Source organism: Prinia subflava, chromosome 10 (assembly GCF_021018805.1).
Source record: "Prinia subflava isolate CZ2003 ecotype Zambia chromosome 10, Cam_Psub_1.2, whole genome shotgun sequence".
Lineage (NCBI taxonomy): Eukaryota > Metazoa > Chordata > Aves > Passeriformes > Cisticolidae > Prinia > Prinia subflava.
Window position 1 is genome coordinate 16,161,994 of NC_086256.1, and position 19,711 is coordinate 16,181,704.

Genomic DNA, 19,711 nt, shown 5'->3' on the forward strand with positions numbered 1-19,711 from the left:
CGCTGCGGCCGCCCTTGAGCCCCGGGGCCGATGGGGAAGCCCGCGGCGTGCGCTTGGCCCGGGGCCTCGCTGGCGGGGGCTGCCCCATAAAGCCAGTGACGAGCTCCGGGTGTTCCCGCTTTGTGTGACCCCTCTCGCAGGGGTTTGGACGTGTGACGGCTCTTGCTCTTCCTAAAGCAGACAGATGCTCTGTATCTGTGTGTTAGCTTGCCGTCCTTGTGCTGCTGGTGAGGGCATGGTGGTACACGTCTGGAGCAGGCTGATCTGCCTACTCAACACTAGCAGAGGGAGTGGCTATCTTAGAACCAAATAATCGCGTCCCAGTAGCTTCCAAATCCCCCTCCAGCAAAGCTCCAGCAAAAAACGGGGCTCAAAAGAGACAGCTTCTGCCTCTTGTCCCTGCTATTACACAGGGATGACAGACTAAAGGAAACTCAAATTCTTTGGGGATAAAATGTATTTCTGGCTCCACAGCTGAAACAGATGAATTCTTCCATCAGGAGTTTTTCAGAATATGTTTTCCCCATATGGAAAACTTCATCCGGAACTTTGAAGGTTTATTAAAGTGACAAGGAAGGAAGTTTTCTGAATGGAATCAGTTTTGAGTAACTGTAAGAGCTGCTGCTTCCAGGCTCACTTGTCACTGGTTGTTCTGCCCTAGGAGTCCCTGCCACTCTTTTGCTCCTGAAAAGGGAATATCAGGGCGTTTTTTGATTGTACAATATTAGTGGACTTTACTAGCTGACAGTTTTATGTATTGTTTCCAAGATTTGGGAAGAAACATTTCAAAATAATCATGTTCTATTTTTCTTGTGGTGGGAGGGCAATGAATAGTTTTGCATTCTGTTGAATTTGTCGAGGAGGGAGACATCTCTTGTATGGAAAAGGGTTTTTTTTCTTTTATAATTTTTTTCAGTTTTTCTGGCTTTCTGTAGCTTATGCAGTGTGCAGTACAGCTATTCCTGTGTACATCAGTTCCTTGCCTTTCAAAGCAAACTTCAGGGAAAAGACAATGCTTTAATGTGAATGAGGAAACATGAGAGATGAAAATCAGTTGTGTTTAAGCTTATCCTGCAGTCTTCCTTCCCTTCCCCCCTCTATCCTCGTTGCTTTACTGGTTTACTCTTTCACTGGAACAATAGGTGACACTTTGTTTTAGGCAGCACAGAGAAACTTCTCAGACTCCCTAAATCTCATCTCAGGAACTGAGTGCAGGGCTAGGGAGTGTCTTACCAGATATGCTTGCTCCCCCAGGTGTCCAGAAGTGGCCTTCGAAGTCTTGGTTTTTTTCAGTTGAGACTCATTTTGTGATGGAGGCAGTGTTGAAGTCTCCCTGTGACGAACAGCACCCTCAGCAGGCTGAAGACTTCCACGGGAATCTTGAGCAGAACAGCAAACTTTCAGGTATGTGCTGAAACAGGGATGGTGAATATTACATTTTGTTGTTGATATGCTGCTTCATCACTTAGGGAAATTCCAGTATTGATTATAAGCCTGTCTGTATATGATCCTGTTGTATAAAGAATTAATGAAATGGCAACATTTGAGGGGGCTTTTGATTTTAAGTTTATTCCTGCTGTTTGTACTTTACAAAACCTCAGCAACAGTAGTTTGTCACAATTTGCTAAACCTACTATTTATATATTACTGAACATGTAAGAGGATACCAGAATGAAAAAAAGCCAGTCCTTGAAAATAAAACTGACCAGACAAGTAGACAAACCCAGTATTTTGCCTATGATCCCCAGCTTTATGTTTCAATCTCTTTAAATGTGTTTATGTCTGTAAAAACACTCTTCTTGTTTTTCTTTGTAGAAGCTGAACTAAGAACATGAGTTCTGATAGAGGTTTTGTTGGTTGTTTCTGAGCCTCTTTGTGTACCTGAGTCTCCACTTTCTGTACAGTGCTTGCTCAGGAATCCCTGATGGTCAGCCAGTTTATAGATATAACATGATATATCTATAAACTGATTTATAGATTCTGATTTTTTAAAAATATATAGTCCTCTTTTCGAAAAATCTTCTAGCTTCAAAAGAAGTGATTTCTTATGTGGGGTGTAGAAAATGCTTGAACAACAAGGATTTGTAAGCTGAATGGAAAACAACATGATTTTTTGAAATACTACACTACAGCATCCTTGTCGTGCCACCTAGTGATTGCAGCATGCAGTGCAGCAGCCTAAATGCAGCGCAAACATGGGCTTTGGTGGCAACTGTTTTAAGTAACAGTAGGAAGGATTGCATTATCGATCTTAAAAAATCTAAAAAATAATACTTTTTCTGCATTTCTGATTTGCATCTGATGTATTTGCACAGAAACTGTTATCGTTTAGTCTTTTGTCAAACTGCTGTTGCAATTTGCAATTGCAAATCTCATGTAAACATTTAATGGTGAGCTGTAGGTGTCCTACGAACCAGAAGGTTTTGCCCTCTCAGAATCTGCTATGTGTCAGATGAGTAAAAAATAATTGTTTACATGCTGCAGCTGATTAAGGAGTGTGATGAGAACAACAATATTGAGTATCCACATGGCAATGTCAGCAGGATAGAATACTTTTGTGCTGTTTTTTCCTCTGTATATGTGAAATGTAACTTGTGATCTCCAAAACAGAGCAGATATTGAATCAAGTAATAAAATTCCTGAATTATTTTCCCCATTCCTTCCACAGCAGGAGTAAAAAAAGATATTGAAAAACTTTATGAAGCAGTGCCACAGCTTGTAAATGTGTTCAAAATAAAGGAAAAAATCGGAGAAGGTAAATGTTTCATTTTATCTTGCTTAGAGTTAAGATTTCTTTTGGCATTTCTAACTTAAAAAGTATAAATCTAAGATCCCAATATACACAATTTAAACTAAATGCCTTTTTTTTACTTACTATATTGTCACTATAGGAATTCTAATATGTTGCCGAGCACATAGGTGTATTAATTTGGAACATTTTCAAGATATTTTCTTGAAAATATTAAAGCCTTTTCAAAAAACAGCATTCCAATTCTGTCAATTAAAATTTTTTGAGGTAGATTCAAGTAAATAGTCTTAAAAATCTATTCTTTTTCTCCTTTACATGAGGAATCTACTTATTTGTAGCTGCGTTTTGACATACTTAATTGGCGTTCATTAGGATAAATTTACTTCCTAAGAGGTTTCTTAGGATATCCTTAAAATTAAATGGCTGGGTAAGTTTATACAGTGTGAATACTCCCTTTCTCAAGCAAGTGTATCACACTGGATGTGGTAAAATGCTCTGGGTAAATAAACAGTGTAGTTACACATCATGTGGGAAGCCTTACTTCATAGATGAAGTACAGAATTAAGGAAAATGTAGCAATTTCAGACGTCCTTTGAATAGCACTGGCAGTGCTTTTCAGATTAGCATTATATAGTCCTCTTACATTGTAGGGAGAGGAGTTAGATGTCAGATGAAAGTAAGCTACCTAAACAAGAAAGCAAATCAAAGATAGGAAATTTACATTCAAAGAGCACTGTGTCCCAGGCAAGTTAGACAGTGTTATATTTGCATTTTTACTGACATAAAAAACTTGTATACAAGATCAGTATATTCAGTAGTAGAAAAAAGGAACTGGATTTTTCTCTTCCAGAATCTGCTTTTGATGTAGTATCAAGTGTACTGCATGATTGTGAACAGTTAGATCACTTCTGTTAAAATCTGCATTGACCTAATTAAAAATGTTGAAGACAGGGTTTTTTCTCCTTTGTTTACAGGTACTTTTAGTTCTGTTTACTTGGCCACAGCACAGCTGCAAACAGGATATGAGGAAAAAATGGCTCTGAAACACTTGATTCCAACCAGCCACCCTCTGCGAATAGCTGCTGAACTTCAGTGCCTCACAGTGGCAGGGTACATAAACAAAAAAATTATGATTGTCATGACTAAACTGCTGAACGTTGTCTCACTGTTCTGTATTTATTTAAGCTTTGGCACTTCTCCTGATTTGTTTCTAACTACATACATGTGTATTCTTTTTATTGAGAGCAAATAACAAAAGGAGTGTCTTACCTGTAATGGATGCCCTTTGCTGCTACTCTCTGTTTGGGGGAGTGCTCTATTTACCAACTGAGAAATTCCATTATATGTGGTGGTATACAACACTCCTGTGGTAACAAAGTTCCATTTCTGAAATGCTGGGAAAAAGGAATCACTTCATTAGAAAATGTGGTTTTTGGAATGAATACTTGTTGGCAGAGTGTTCTGCATAGCACCTTCTTAAAGTAGTAGGATCATGAAAGTTGGGGCCTGTATTAATTGCAGTGGTAACTACAAACTACAGCCCCACAGATAATCTGCAGAGTTCTCTTTCCAAACTGCAGAATGGAGCACAAAATGGAGTTCAAATGGAACACAGCAGTGAGCAGCAAGAACGCAGCTGCTGACTGCTGATACAACTGCTGTCAAAATATAAATTAGGATTATAAAAGAAAGCCTGACTGAAGTTTTTAAGAAATAAAGGAGAATAAATATCCATCTTCTGGTCTTTGTTCAGTAACATTACTTTTCTTCTAGGGGACAAGATAATGTTATGGGAGTTAAATACTGCTTTAGGAAAAATGATCACGTTGTTATTGTTATGCCATATCTGGAGCATGAATCCTTCTTGGTGAGTCTCAGACTTCTGATAAGTAGCAAAACATTTAATTAAAAGCAGATGCATAATTATTCTATCATTACTCTATGATTCTATAAATTACAATATCCAAATAATCTTTCAGGACATTTTGAATTCCCTTTCCTTTGAAGAAGTGAGGGAGTACATGTTTAATCTGTTTAAAGCGCTGAGGCGCATTCATCACTTTGGTATTGTTCACCGTGACGTCAAGCCCAGCAACTTCCTCTACAACAGGCAGCTAAAAAAGTGAGTCTGGCCATACTGTGATCTCATCTGGGGATGTGTGCCTTGGCAGAACAGAGTCAATTAGGCCTTTAGGCTTCTTTCCTTCCAGCTGCATAACATGTGCTTAAATAATAAAGATGAAAATGTGGGTTTAATTTGTAAAAGTTTTCTTTCACTGTTTAGGGACTTAAGAAGGGAAGGATTTTTTTTACCTGATGTAATATATGTTTCCTAGAGTAACAAATACCTGCTGAAATTAAGATTTTACCACTGAGTAAAAGTACTACATTTTCAAGTAAGAATGAGAAGAGTAAAATATGGGTTTTTTTAAATAAGAACGTTAATTACAATTTGTAGCGCATAGAATGATCCTTGTACATTTTTAAAGATAGCTGGCTTTGGGCTTTTTCACCTTACATTAAATTAATATTTATAACTGATAGGGCTGCCTCTGCCTGCAAGTTACAAAATAAAGATTGTAAGAAGGGACTTTCTGCTTCTTTGTGAAGCGCTGAAATGGACAGAATGCTTCAGTGCTAGCAGTCCTGTAGCTGTATTTGTTAGCATTGTGTTTGTACAGTTGAGACACTGAGGTGTTGGAGTGTGTCCAAAGCAAAGCACTGAGAGGAGGCTGTAGCAGGATGCACATCCCCAAGTGAAAAGTGATGACAGGAAATGGCCTCAGGTTGCACCAGGGAAGGTTTAAGTTCGATATTAGAAAAAGATTTATCAAGCATTGGAATGGACTGCCCAGGGAAGTGGTAGAGTCACCATCCCTAGAGGAATTTAAAAGACCTGTAGATCCAGCACTTAAGGGGCATGGTTTTGTGGGACTTGGCAGAGGGGGATTAACAGTTGGACTTGATTTTAAAGGTCTTTTCCAGCCTAAATGTTTCTGTGATTCTATGCAGTGAAAGTTTGTAGGGGAGGTTTGATTGCATTTTGCCAAACTGCAAGTGTAAAAATTTGAGAAATACTGATTTTTTTTGTAATCTGTCAAAATGAATCTGTAGTGTCATTTAGGTCTTCCAGCATTTGTTTGAGCCTTAATCTCTACTTTGTGTTTAGAGGTGTGGAGTTGAGTTTGAGACCCAGGGACAGATGGATTGTCTGTACTGGTTGTAGCAAAAAATAATTCATCATGTGAAGTAATGTAGTCTTACCTAGTTTGAAGAGTAAAGTCAATTCCAATAGTATTTGGCAGAAGTCTGTCAAAATTTAAAACCCTTTTGGTCTTGTCTGTCTTCACTGCTACCTTTGTCCTCTGCCTGTGGGAATCCTGCAAGAGTCGTCATTTGTACAAGACTGCTGGCAGAATATTCAGGGCTGTAGGATTAGAAGAACTTCAAAAAGGAGTTGCTAGAAATATTTTTTAACACCTTTGGAGGAAGGATGCACTTGAGATTTTGGGATAAGAAACAATGAACAATGGTATAGCGTAAAAACATTGAGGGGATAGGTAAGATGGGACAGTAGGAGGAGAAGGAAGAAAATAGGACTGTGATGCTGGCAACAGTACAGATAAGCAACTTTGCATGAAATGTGAAAGAAAGAGAAATAGTAATGAATAGTAAATGGAATGATTAATAGATCGTTTATGACTCCTGATTCTGAATTTGTGTCTTTTCAGGTATGCCTTGGTAGATTTTGGCTTGGCACAAGGAACCCCTGATACCAAAATTGAGCTTCTTAAAACTGCACACTCTGAAGACCAGCAGGGAAGTTGCTTGCAAACGAATCCCATTGTAGCCCTGGGAAATGGGGTTTCTGTCAGTGTCACAGCACCTAAACAGATAGCTCAACAGTCAGCCTCAAAAGCAGCTGATAGAAGGTCCAGCTCGCTTTCAAAAGTACAGATGAAACAAGGAAGAGGAGGAAAGGTTCTCAGTCTCTTTTATTCTGCTGTTGTATATGTTTAATGTGTTCCTTCATCCAACAGGGGGCGATGCAGTACTTGCACAGAAGCTGAGCCTGCGCAGCGTCAGTGTTGATATCTAAGGAGCTACTCCTACATAACTATTGGCTTCATCATTATCTGTTAGATTTGCTGCATTATCTGTTAGATACAGTGCTGAAGGCTGTATAAAACTCCAGCATGGGTTACTATTTAGACAGCCTTAAATCCTTTTTTAGACACATGGACGGTGAAACTCCTCCCCAAGCCAATAACCATTCACCTATGTTTAGTTACTAGTTGCATAACAAATGCAGTACAGACTACACTGAGATTGTCTTGGGGCACTTCAGAGGTGTGATTCGTTTTGTAAACATGTTTGCTGTTCTGTCTAGACCATGTTTCTTCATCCACAGTAAATGATGCCTGAAAATGACTTACATGCAGCTGTTCTTGTTTTATGACACTCCACACCTTTTTTTTAACTGTCAGTACCCAGATGCCTGTTAAACAAGATCCTTACTGTCCTTTTTGTTGGGATTGTAGGAGGACTCTGTGCACCACTCTGTCCAGCGCTCTGTCTTCGGAGAGAGGAATTTCAATGTCTATAGCTCCACATACCAGGAGAGCTCAAGCACAAAAGTAAGAAGTATTCACTCATCAGCAGGATCAATCTGCTGCGTATTTGAAAAATTATAGAACTAGTGTTCTTAGAGACTGAGCACTGCTCCAGAATGCTGTACAGCTAAAAGGTTTTCAGCAGACTCTTAAATGTGTCTTTCCCGAAAGGCTCGAAGAATATTTCATATCTGTTTCAGTCTCTTTTGAAGCCCTTAAATGAGTTCTGTAGCTGTCTCCCTAGCTGATCTTGTTTGGATGCCAAGTTAATCTTTTTTCCTATACATCTGTCTGTGCAGCTAATCATAAAATCACAAAATAAACTGAGTTGGAAGGGACCCATGAGGATCATCAAGTCCAACTCCTGGCCCTGCACAGGACACCCTGAGTCACACCCTGTGCCTGGGAGCATTGTCCAAATGCTCCTTGAGCTCTGCCAGGCTGGTGCTGTGACCACTGCCCTGGGGAGCTGTTCCAGTGCCCAAACACCCCCTACTTACCTTGTGAAATATTTTTTAAGTTATTTTGCACTTGAAGCTGAGGATAAAATTTGTAACTATTTTTTGTAATTAGTATTTATTATGGGGGGAAACCCCAACTAAATTAGAAGGTTTGGTTTATGGTATTTTATTGTAGATCTAGAGTTAGTGTCTGTGTGTTGCTGTGGCATTTCATATTCTTTTTTTCTTATTCTCATGTTGAGCCAAAAAAATCTTGAAACACTATACTAACTTGAAAAATACTTGTCTTGTAGCTTCAGAATATCTAATATATATTAGATTTTTGGTAAACACTGAAAATGTCTTCTGAAGGGGAAGGGGAGGAAATCAGGCTATCTAGAAAGTCCCAGTGTCTGTTTTATAGTATTTTTGATACTGTTAAAGAGGTTTGCTGTCTGTTGTAAAGTTCTTTTTGTTTGTGAGCACCTGTTAAGTCAGTATTTTAGGAACTGTCCTGTTTATATGTAAACTTCTTAAATATGTCACCTTCTCTGAAATATCTTCATTGCAGCTCATAAAACAATCCAAAGTGATAGATGTTTCATCTAGGAAGTTAGTAACAAAGAAGAAGATTATTTCTACCAAAACTGTGAGCAATGGGGCAGCCAGGAAAGCTGCCAGTGGTTGCCCTTTAAACCTGCTCTGTGGCTGTTATGCAACGGATAGAGTTTGCAGTATTTGCCTTTCAAGGTAATTTGCTTTTATAATGCTGTAAAATTGTCTGCTGTGCTGTCAAGCAAAGTCAGGAACTTAGATTTACTAGACTGCTGATTTAGTAAGTGAAAGATAGCATTTGGTCTCTGCAGCCCTTAAAAGACTGAGTATGCTCTTTTTAAACAGGAATATTTCATGGAATTCGTGGGTTAGTTCACTGCTATCTGCAGCTAGAAAGGTTCACTGGTAATTATTTTCTTGTTGTTGTGCTTCAAACCTCTGTAAAACTTGAATAAAGCAGGGTTAGGTTGTTTACATATCTTTACACAAGTGTACTCTAAAAATAACATTAAATATTATTAGATTTAGAACTTACTTATCAAGTTTTATATTCTAAATATATTTGTCTCTTGTTACAAGGCGTCAGCAAGTGGCTCCCAGGGCAGGAACACCTGGGTTCAGAGCACCAGAAGTATTAACAAAGTGCCCCACTCAGACCACAGGTACTGCCCAACAGACTCAAACAAATGGCTCTTTTCATCCTTCTCATTTATGCATCTTTTGTTGTCTTTTTTATGGGGGGATTTTTTTAACTTGTGAAATTATTTTTCATACCTTCTAATGCTTTTCAAGTATTTCCTGATTTGAATTGAAAGAGAGAGATTTTCTATTCAGAGAAAGATCAATTCAGGAATATTTTTCCTGTGTTTGAAACTTGAATGCGTCTTCATTAATTTGAGAGGTAGTGCCACGTGCAGGAGTAGAATACAATATATTTTAAAAGAAAAAAGAATTTTTTATGAAGTTGCTTGGCTTATTTGTTCAAGAAAAATCTTGAATAAATCTTTGGGAGAGAGGACATTGTTTAGCCTTTTCTAGGCAGGTTGTAACATGCTGCCATAGCAGGCATAATTAATGGTGTAATTGCAAATGTGTTATAGAATTCATTATTTAATGATTTTATCAGATTTTTTCTTTCTGCTAGTACTTTAAATAGCTGGTCTGTAAATGTTGTAATTTTTTAAACAAAAATGTTAATTTCCCTGTGTTAAAATTTAGTTAATAAGATTCAGTGCTTTGGGTAAATATTGGAACAGGGCAGAGGGATGGTTTGTGCATCAGCTGGTGCAAGCAAGATGGGAGAGGTTGTGCCTACCTGCAGGATGGAGAACCAACAGAAGCAGTTACCATTAAACATTTGGTGTATGACCAGGAGTTCTCACTTACAAAAAATACAAATATCCTCAAAAACTGGATTTAAAATAATATAAGGGTTTTTTTTCTGAATAACTTTCAGGAAAGTTGTCAATTTTCAGTAGAGTATGTATACACACTCAAAATAGAATTAACAATATATTTGATCATCTTATGCCTAGATAGCTTACTGCTGTTTGAAACAGCATCTGTCCTGTGGGTATGACTGGGATTTCGAAGGTGTGGCAGCTTGTTTGGAGTTGTCGTGCCTGTGCTGTAACAGCCAGCTTTATGGGCAAGCAGTCATCCAGAAATCCAGGACAGCTTAGACAATCTCTGAATCTGCCTAGACAGAATTGAGGCAGAAAGAAGACATACCTAGGAAATCTTGGACACATGCTGGTGTTAAACATGCTTTCAGATGGTTCTCTGTTCTCTGGGGTAATGAATAGCAGGATTACAGAAAGTGGGGATAAATCTGGACAAGCTTGGGTGTGGCACAGACATCCCTTCCCTGAGTCAGTGGTGCTGAGCTCCTGCAGTATGTAACAAAAACCTTAATTAGAAATGGGTAGACTAATGCTAATATTTATGATATGCTTTATTTGAACTAGCAAGTATTGCTGTCCACTTTCATTTGGGGCTGCTGGAGTCACCTCCATCTGTCCTACTCCTAGTTTTGGCCTCTGTGTTGATACCGAGTTACTGGCTGAATCCAGCTAACGCTGCCCAGAGCTACTCTAGCACATCTGACCCGGGTTCACAGTGCTGGGAGTACAACCTGAACTCCCAAGCTGAGGCTACACAGGTCCAGCTACACTTTTCCTTGGTTTTTCCCTCTGTTCCCCTTTCCTCACTAGCTGGATAACACTAGACAAAAGCAGAGGGAGGATCATGATTTTGATGTCATTCCACAAGATCTTGCACTCTGCTGATGATCACAGCTCTACCACAACTGTGGGGCCAGGATTTACTGCCCTCTCAGATGTATAATGCCTTTTAATTTCAGCAAGAGTTACATAGGTAAAACTTTTCAAAGGTCTTGACCTTGGTTACTCCAGCTTACCCAGCCACATCCCCAGGGGGATGCACAGCCCCTCAAACAGATAGCATTACTATATCACTGTTGGAAGGATGATACTAAAACTTTTTTAACAGGAACTGTGCAGAAGGCAGAAAACCTTTCCACTGTAAAATGTGCCAAATGATAAACCTGGATTTTGATTTTTTAAATAAAAGACATAAAATCTGGTTTTGCAACTAAACTCAGCCTAATACTTTTTTTTCAAATCAAAGTATTGTTCTAAGTGTGTTTCTAATTAAAATGTCCAAATAATTATCGCTTATTTTGCTATTCACTTTTTTGAATAGAACTGAGATGAATGTGCCTCTATTTTGCAACTGAGAATTTTTCTCTTCAGAGTTTGCGATCCTTCAAACTCTCTCCCCTTCTCTTTCCTTGCCATCTCTCAAAATGTGCACCTTAGTGAGCCAAAAAATTATGGCAGACAGGTATTCTTGTAACATCTAGATGGAAGTTTCCATCAGGCTTTGGCCTCTATCCCCAGAGTGCTCTCTGAACTATTCATAACACACTGAAAGTGATAAATAACTCTGAACTATTACTATTAAACTGCCTATCCTTTCAAGTGAGATCATATTAGAGAGGAACAAAATTCATAATAAGATAAATTTCTTAGTACTGCCTACCTATGCCAGCCTCAATTCCCAAAAAATGTTTTCACAAACATTTGTGAGTTATTTATAATTTATGACCCTTATACAAGGTTTTCTTCATGTGAGATAAAGTTAAATATGTATCAAACCTGCCATTTCATTTGCCCTTTCTCTTCCCAGGTAAAACAATGTCAAACATTATTTCGGTCCATTTTAAGTTTAGCAAGTTAATGGAATTACTCATATGAAAAACAATCCCTCTGCATCAAAGTAGGAAATTATTCTTCAATGTAATTACAGTAATTTCCACTCTTTGTCTGAAGTATTATCTATGTGACCAAAATCAAGAAGTACTTCAGAACACAACTTTTGCTGATAGAAACTTTTCAGATCATAATTTCTTTTTAAAGAAAATTGAGATTTTGTTTGTGATGAAATCATGAGTTTAGTTGTTAATAGATTTGCTTTCCTTTGCAGCAATAGACATGTGGTCTGCAGGAATCATATTCCTTTCTCTACTCAGTGGACGGTATCCATTTTTCAAAGCAAGTGATGATTTAACTGCTTTGGCACAAATCATGACAGTTCGTGGGTCCAGAGAAACCATTCAGGCTGCGAGAACTTTTGGTATGCAAACCTTAATTATGGAGGAAGGGGGAAGATGTTACTTGATGCTGTGATTTACAATCAATAATATTTTGTGTGTATATAAATACATTTTTAGCTTTGAGAGTAATTTTGGAAGTAAGTCACTTTTTGCATGTCCATATTGGCAGACATTTAAGGCAGTTCTGTGTGTTTCTGTCTTTTACAATGTGTGTATGGGGTACTTTATGTCACAGTTCTCCCAAGCTGTCTGCTGCCTTTCACTAAGTCAGGGCTACTTGAGGTGAAGTATGCCAACTAAATGTTTCCTACTGGCATTAGGTTAGAATTCTTGAGACAGTGTTTCTATTCCTACAAAATTTGGCCTGGAGGCTTAAGTCAATATGACTTAATATTTAAATGATGTAAACCTTGCTTTTTGCACCGCCCTTTCCCCCAAAAGGCTGAGTAAAACAACAAGCAAACGTGCTGAAAACCCAAAAGCCCAATACCCAACAGCTGGCCTGTTTAAAAGAGACATAATCACCACAAAACACCAAATAACCATTCCCCTAATCGCTTGCAGGCTAAACGCTGCAGTACTTGCTACGTGGATGTGTAACTGCCAGCATCAATTCTCATTCTCCAGACAGAGGTGTAAAAATCAGGGTATTTAATTGTCTTCAGTTCTGTTAAAATGACAGTAAAATGCAAAAAGTTGGTGTTCAGGGTGGCTGACAACCTATCACTATATAACATCACATAACCCAAAGCTCTTTGTTCTGAGCAGAACTGAGGTGATGACCCCTTCTGACTTTCAGGGGCTGCTGCTGTAACAGCAGGGCTCATGTGGAGGTGTAGGAGGATGGATTTGGTTCTTTGATAGATTTTGGATGTTTTTCTTTCATGCTGGTTATACTTGGAGACATGAAGCTTCTCTAAAATGAAAGTTAACAGTTTTATAAGAAGTATAATAAAATGTGGCTTCCTGTGCAACTTCTTTCCCTAGGAAAATCAGTTGTGTGTACCCAAGTTGTCCCAGCTCAAAACCTACGAACCCTCTGTGAAAAGCTGAGAGGAACAAATAGCAGCTGTAAGAGACCTCAGGGGGAAGGGCCCAGCATGTCTGAAAACAGCACAGCGTTGCCAGTTGCAGCAGACAAGCCCCGTGCTCCTGAGACACTCGGAAAACAAGCTCAACACTTAGAGAGTTTTCAGGAAGGTGACGGTGCTTCGGAAATGAAGGCAACTGACATGAAAGGATGGGATCAGGTTCCTGATGAAGCATATGACCTACTTGATAAGCTACTAGACTTAAACCCTGCAACAAGAATAACTGCAAAAGAGGCTTTGCTGCATCCTTTTTTTAAAGATGTAAGGCTCTGAGAAGATAACTTACTGTTATTCCTTTGACATGTTTTGTGTGGAAATTGAATACTTAGGCAGTTTTACCTTGTTGCCCTCAATATTTACACTTACTGAAATAACATCACACTGTGCTCTGAACTACTGAAATTTTGTCTTGTACAGTTAGACTGCAAGTGTCAGTTTAAGAAATACTTGCAGATGCAAAAGTTACATAAACATCACTAACATGATCTTATCCTAGGAGGATTATTAACTTCCAAGAGGTTATTGCTGTGCATACCTGTTCTCTAAGAAAGTTAACTTTGATCAAAGACAGCAAAGAAAAGGGAGTTTCATAAGCTCTATGCTTAATTCTCGAGATATTCCCTTAAAATTTACAAGTTTGCCTCAAGGTAAGACTGAAATAAAGTGTTTGAGAGACTTTTCTGTACTTACGTCTCTCTGCTTTGTTCTTGTTTAGTACATGGGGGACTGAAAATGAAACAAAGTGTATTCATTTTGTTAGGACTATTTTCAGAGAACAATACTACTTTGGGAGTGGTGCTAGAGGAAAGGCCAGGTGCTTGAGCTTATATCATCAAAAGAAAAACAGAACTTTTAAAAGCACAATTTTGTTCCTATCTGGCCGTAGGCAATAGTAATAAATGCAGTCACTCATTTTGCATAGCCCATGTTTCCTCAGTGCCATGGGTAACTGTCAATATTCCACAGCTGCTGCCTTCAGGATGTCTTGGGTGCAAGGCATAGGTTTAATTTCTGTTATGGAAACTTGATTTCTTAAAATATACCTGTTCAATAAATGATTTGGTTTTATAACTTCAGAAGCTTGTCTAGAGATGCTTCTAAAAAGTCAGGTAAGGTTTTCCTGTGGGATGTTTCTGTTCAGGGAATCTTTCACATTGGTTTCCTGCATAAATTCCTCAGTGATAGAAGACACTTTTGTATAGCTCTAGTGTGTGTGGCTGTTATAGTGGAACTATCTTAATTGTCAAGGAACTCTCTTGCCACAGAGTTAGCTAGTTATTGTGTGGTCCTAAGGAGGGAAATCCCATGCCTTCAATGTGCAAAGTAAGCTACATCATGTTCAATAGAAGTTTCTCTAAACCCCTTGATAATTCTAGAGGCTGAAACATAATACAGTGTTTTTCCATGTACATTTCTTGAGATGCTGATGGAGTTGCTGTAAGAGGTTCTGGACCATTCTGAGAAAAGATTGCTGCTTTGATAAGTCCTGTAAAAGCCTTCTCATATGATCATATGGTTATGATATTGCAATGATCCTTACCAGGACTGGGGCTGAAGAGACAAGATTTCACTATTTTCAAAACCTTGAATACACAGCAAATAATGGTAATGTTGCTCTGTTTCTGGCATCAGCTGTTAGGGAAGAATATTTGCAGATGTCAGAATATTGATTGCAGAAAATCTTGAAACCCTCAAGACCCTGGGGCCCAGGTCTTGTAATTTCTGCTGTTTATATAATTTCAACAGAGCACGTCACTGAGAAATTATTTATCTAAAGGAACCGTGGCCAAATTTGGCAAGCAGTGCTGTCTGCCAGTGTCTACAGATGTATTGTTTCCTCCTACATTCACTCATGCTGTCTATGGTCTTATGAGAGCATCAGCTGACAACAAGCAAACATATGTCAGCTTTCTATTGTGAGCTTTCTAAGCAACTTCAGCTCTTCAGCTTCCCTGCTAACAGCCTTCAGCAGCTCCTTCCATCAGCTCTACAACAATTAACCTCTGCATTCATTTAATAGCCAAAAGGGAAAAATCATTGCTAGTGGTAGTTTTACCAAAACATTAAGGGTAAATACAACTTGTAAGGAACAAACTCCATGTATTATTCCATAATGAGCTGAAAGAACATGCTAGTATTCCTTCTTCCAGACAACTATTTAAAATGTGGAGAATTTTTTTCCAAGGGAAGAATAAAGTAAAAAGAAAAGTGTGTTCAAACTAGCATATGCTAAGGAAGTACTTTTTGCTGCACGCTACAGAAGAAAGCCAGAAGTAAAACGTTAAGTGCAATGGGCTCACTGGAAAAAAAAAAAAAAAGAAAGGCAAGAAAACAGGCTAAGCAGTGGTTGCCACTGGATTTTCTGCTTCTCTCTGTTGTGTTTCTAAGAATCTCTAAAAACCATAGGTAAGAGCCAAGTACCAAGATTCCTTTAAAGTTTAAACACATGATTTGAGATATTTATAAACTGAACATGAATCTTGTACCATGAGAGCTGCAATTAGAAAAAATTCTGCACAGAAATTACGTTGCTTTAACAAATGTTCAGTGGTTGGGAGGCCACAGCTGGGTTGGTGTTAAGTTCTGGACACCCTCTATGACAAGATTAGTAAGAAACTGGGCAGAAACCAAAAACAGCAGCAAAAAGCTGCATGGACTTGGGGAGATTAATAGAAACAGATACCTAAAATTGTGAGAACAGAATGCTAGCAGCAAATCTAAATACATCTGTGTATTCAGCATAGGGAAGGCCAGCTTATTCTCAGTACTAAGCCAGACTAGATGAGGAAACTAACATGTTTATTATGTTCATACTAGTTGAAAAAGGTAACAAATGCACATTTATAATTTATTTTCCTAGCACATTTCTGGCCATTACATTCTATTAGTGAGCAAAATACAAAGAAAGAAAAAAATCTGTAGAGCTTGCCTCATAGAGTAGTCAGTGATGAAGAGTATGTTCTGAATGAGGTGATACAAATAAAGTGTTTGCATTTAGCAGGGGACACCTGAACTTTTTCTACCTCATAAAGGCAGACCACACACGGCAACAGAAGTAAAAGAAAATACCCCAACAACCTAGTTTTCTTATGTTCGTTCAATTTTACACCACATTTAAAAGACAGCTTGGCTATGTAGAGAAAATGACTAACCATTCAAATCACTTAATAGAACATCAGCATTTTGAAAGAAATTAGTACTTTATGGCTTCATGAATTCCTAGTCTATAATGAAACTATGTAGTTCAAATGGTGGGCTTATAGCAAGGACAGTTCTCTTGAGACATAACTGAAGCAATGTTCTTACTGCAGCACAATTGTAGAGGTTTTTTTGGTTGGGTTGGATGTTTCTGATGTTTGTTTTTTTAGAGCAGGTAGTAAATTATTCTACTAATGTAGCCACAGTGTGTCCACTTCAGAGTTCTCTTGTAGCTTATCCAGAAAACAGAACATGTCCCAGGTCAGTGGCAGTGCACAATGGTTCATACCCCTCTCTGCTGCTGCATTCCTGGCTGGCCAGTTCAAGGGGTAGTAAATATTTAAATTGGCAGCCTGCACACAGTGGGTGGAAATTGGATAGTCCCTTTGATCATACACTTACAAAGACCAGCATATAGAGTTTTGTTGCCCTGGTAACAAAAAAAATTGTGGTACTGCTGGGCTGAGAGTCCAGTAAATTGGATATTTTGCATCAGCATAACCTAGATAACCAAGGGTTTTCAAATATGCCTGCTGTATACTTAATTCTGCCCCTCCATGAGTCAGTCCTTTCTACTTTCATCTCCACTGACTGCTAGAATGTTATCCCTATACAATGGTTTATTGTATCTTGTTAAAAACTAACCACTAGAAGCATTCCTGAGTATCCCCAGAGTATTGTTTATTCCATTTATGGAAAAACTCACATCTTCCTGTGGGGTTATAGCAGGGAAGAGAGTGGTTTTGTTACATGTTATTTGGTTTCTTGCATAAAGTTCTTCCATAGTTTTCAGAAGAGCCAGATTTTAATCTAAGACCTAATTAAACCTTTGTTTCAAAAATCTAGTGCTAAGAATATTTTGCCTAAGGTATTAATTTGATCCATGAATTTTATATGGCATAAACAGACTAATTAAAACAAATAATGCATAATTAGTTTTACATAATGATGTGATGAGATAGAGCTATAGCCTAACACCTGACATTTTAAAAGAAATCAGGATCTTATGAGGAAAGCTTAAATTATTGATACAATGAATGCCACTGGTCATGTGTAGCAGCAGGCAGCTCATTGATAAAACCTCCCGTGTACTTCCCATCCCTGTTTTTTCTCACCACCTGCCCCAAAAAATCCTACCAGAGGATCAGATGCACTGTGTGTTTCTATAAGGCATTTGTCTTTAATTATTCTTTCGGTAATTTTAGTTTTACTGTTTATGTGAAAAGTACCAATTACTTCAAGAGTTGTGGGAGTCCCCTTGAGTCCTCCTGCTCCTGTTCTTCTGTCTGCTCGTTCTAAAGAGCTCTGCTTCCTTATCACTTGATAAGGACTTGGCAGTGTAGGCAAGAAATTCTAGAGTTTTCTGTAGCATTTTGGTTCTCTTGTCTACAGTCTTGTCAGATCTGGGAATGCCCATTCCAAAGAGAACTGCTGAAATTTCTGCTACATGAGTGTACACCTGTCAAGAGGAAACCACTGAGATGAGGCAGTAGCATGGATCTCAGAGGTCACAAAATCCTACAGCCATTTTTTTCCTTGTTCTATAAACAAGTCCACAATTTCTTCCTTCACCAGATTGATATTCAGCTATAAAATTTTTTCAAACTTGCTTTCAAAGCTCCCAGAAGCTACTCCACCTTGTTATGGCCAGCCTACTCCCTTGGGCTGTGTTAGCTACCTGTGGGGCTCGTTCCACATCCCCGAAGTGAGGGGATTACAATGGTCACTTACTGCAGCAGAGAAGACACAGAATATCCTGAGCTGCAAGGGACCTATCAGGATCATCAACTCCAACTCCTGACCCTCCCAAGAGTCACACCATGTGCCTGAGAGCATTGTCCAAATGCTTCCTGAACTCAGACATACCAAGGATCTTTTTGTTCTTTTAGCACTTTTAATGGATTAAACTGTGCTGGTTTACTATGGACAGTTCACTGGGACACAGAATTATCCTGCACGCAGCTTACAGCCAAGCAGTTATTGCCTGCTGGGATCCTTCACAATCTGGCATATGTTTTCCATTGCAATCTACTTGCAACTAATTCTATAACTCTGTAACCTGAGTCACGTTCATTGCAGTTACTTAATGAAAAAACAGTGTGCAGTTTGAATTTATAGGTACTTAGCCCAGCTGTCTTTGTAGAACTCACAGAATTCTGAAATATTCACTTACAGGCAGCCCATGCTGGGAGGGGAGAAAGGTCTGTGTAATTAGCTCCTGTTAGCTTTTTGTTTGCTAAAATCAATGCTTTTATTAATTTGCTGCATTACTACTTACATGTAGTAAGTCCTCTATTATGATAGCAAAAAGAGTAAAATACGTGGTAAATTACTTTGGACAAGGATACAAACATACTGGATTAACAGTGCTCCAGAACTGCATTCCCTTGCCTTATTTCAGTGCTTAAAATGGAGACTTAATGTTGGGCTTTTCGTTGAAGTATTTTCCATGGAGATTCATCACCTACAACTTTCGTAGAGCACAAAAAACTGATTAATCAAGGCCTACTACTCCCAGCCATATTGGAACCTGATGAATATTGGTAGGACATTACTGAGCCACTTCAGCTGATGGCTGCTGAACTACCAAGCTGCTGCTGCCACACCCCTGTAGGAGAAATACGTACTGATATCTGGAGATCAGAGCATAATCTGAACATGCATCACTCTGCCCATGGCCTCCCAGTACAATTTGAGGTCAAATATTAAAATTACCAACCCAATTGTTTTTCTTGTGGTGACAGACCATAATCACAGTTTATGAGACAATATTGTTTTCTTCTATGAGGTACTAATTGTTCAAAAGAACCATATCATCGTGCTTAAAATACACTGGTTTTAACCCTGTAACGTTTGTATATCAGGGGCATGAAATGCTGAGACAAGCCACACATTTAAATTGTAACTACAAGATCTATATGTCAGCTTCAAGTGCCTCAGTACATGCTAAGATTTGGCATGCAAACCTGAAAATTAGATTTACTACAGAATTTTCAAATATTAACGTCACTCATCCCCCATCACTAGAATCAACCTGAGTGAAATGCTAATTTGAAATGTTCAAAGAAGTCTCAACATATCCAGAGGAGAAATACATTGCTGCAATTCAGCCAAGTGCATGTAGTCTGGATTAATCCCAGCAGGTCTATTTTCTATCCTCCTGTGCAAAAAGCTCCTTGTGAATATTCTGGAAGTTATGAGACAGGCTTCCGTAAAAACGAGGATCATATTCAATAAGAAATCAAAAGTAAAACTCAGGTAGCCCAACAAATACACTGCCTCTGCTAGTTTTGGTGGTTGTGGCAGGGGAAACCGATGGCCCCAAAAGCACTGTGGCGGGCACAGTATCATATGGCTGAGCAAGGGAGCTGTGGATGCAGGAGAAGCGCTGCCCACAGCAGGCTCACAAGGTTACAAGTGGAGCAGCC

General features: G+C 38.7%; 1 protein-coding gene and 1 long non-coding RNA gene across 2 annotated transcripts in view; one reads left to right on the forward strand and one right to left on the reverse strand.

The window, feature by feature from the left end:
- The first annotated feature begins 1,270 nt into the window (after positions 1-1,270).
- CDC7 (cell division cycle 7) lies at positions 1,271-14,114 on the forward strand. Its single transcript, XM_063406807.1, has 11 exons — positions 1,271-1,404; positions 2,669-2,755; positions 3,724-3,859; positions 4,523-4,616; positions 4,729-4,871; positions 6,481-6,730; positions 7,291-7,386; positions 8,374-8,552; positions 8,937-9,019; positions 11,865-12,014; positions 12,982-14,114. The coding sequence occupies exons 1-11, from the start codon at positions 1,311-1,313 to the stop codon at positions 13,356-13,358; spliced, it is 1,689 nt and encodes a 562-aa protein (XP_063262877.1). The 5' UTR covers positions 1,271-1,310; the 3' UTR covers positions 13,359-14,114.
- LOC134555315 (uncharacterized) overlaps positions 1,284-19,711 on the reverse strand; it is a 49,750-nt gene continuing 31,322 nt past the window's right edge. The window contains exons 3-4 of the long non-coding RNA XR_010081403.1: positions 4,019-4,143; positions 1,284-1,411 (exon numbers count right to left, since the gene is read on the reverse strand). This is a non-coding gene — a long non-coding RNA (uncharacterized LOC134555315). The remainder of the gene's footprint in view (positions 1,412-4,018; positions 4,144-19,711) is intronic.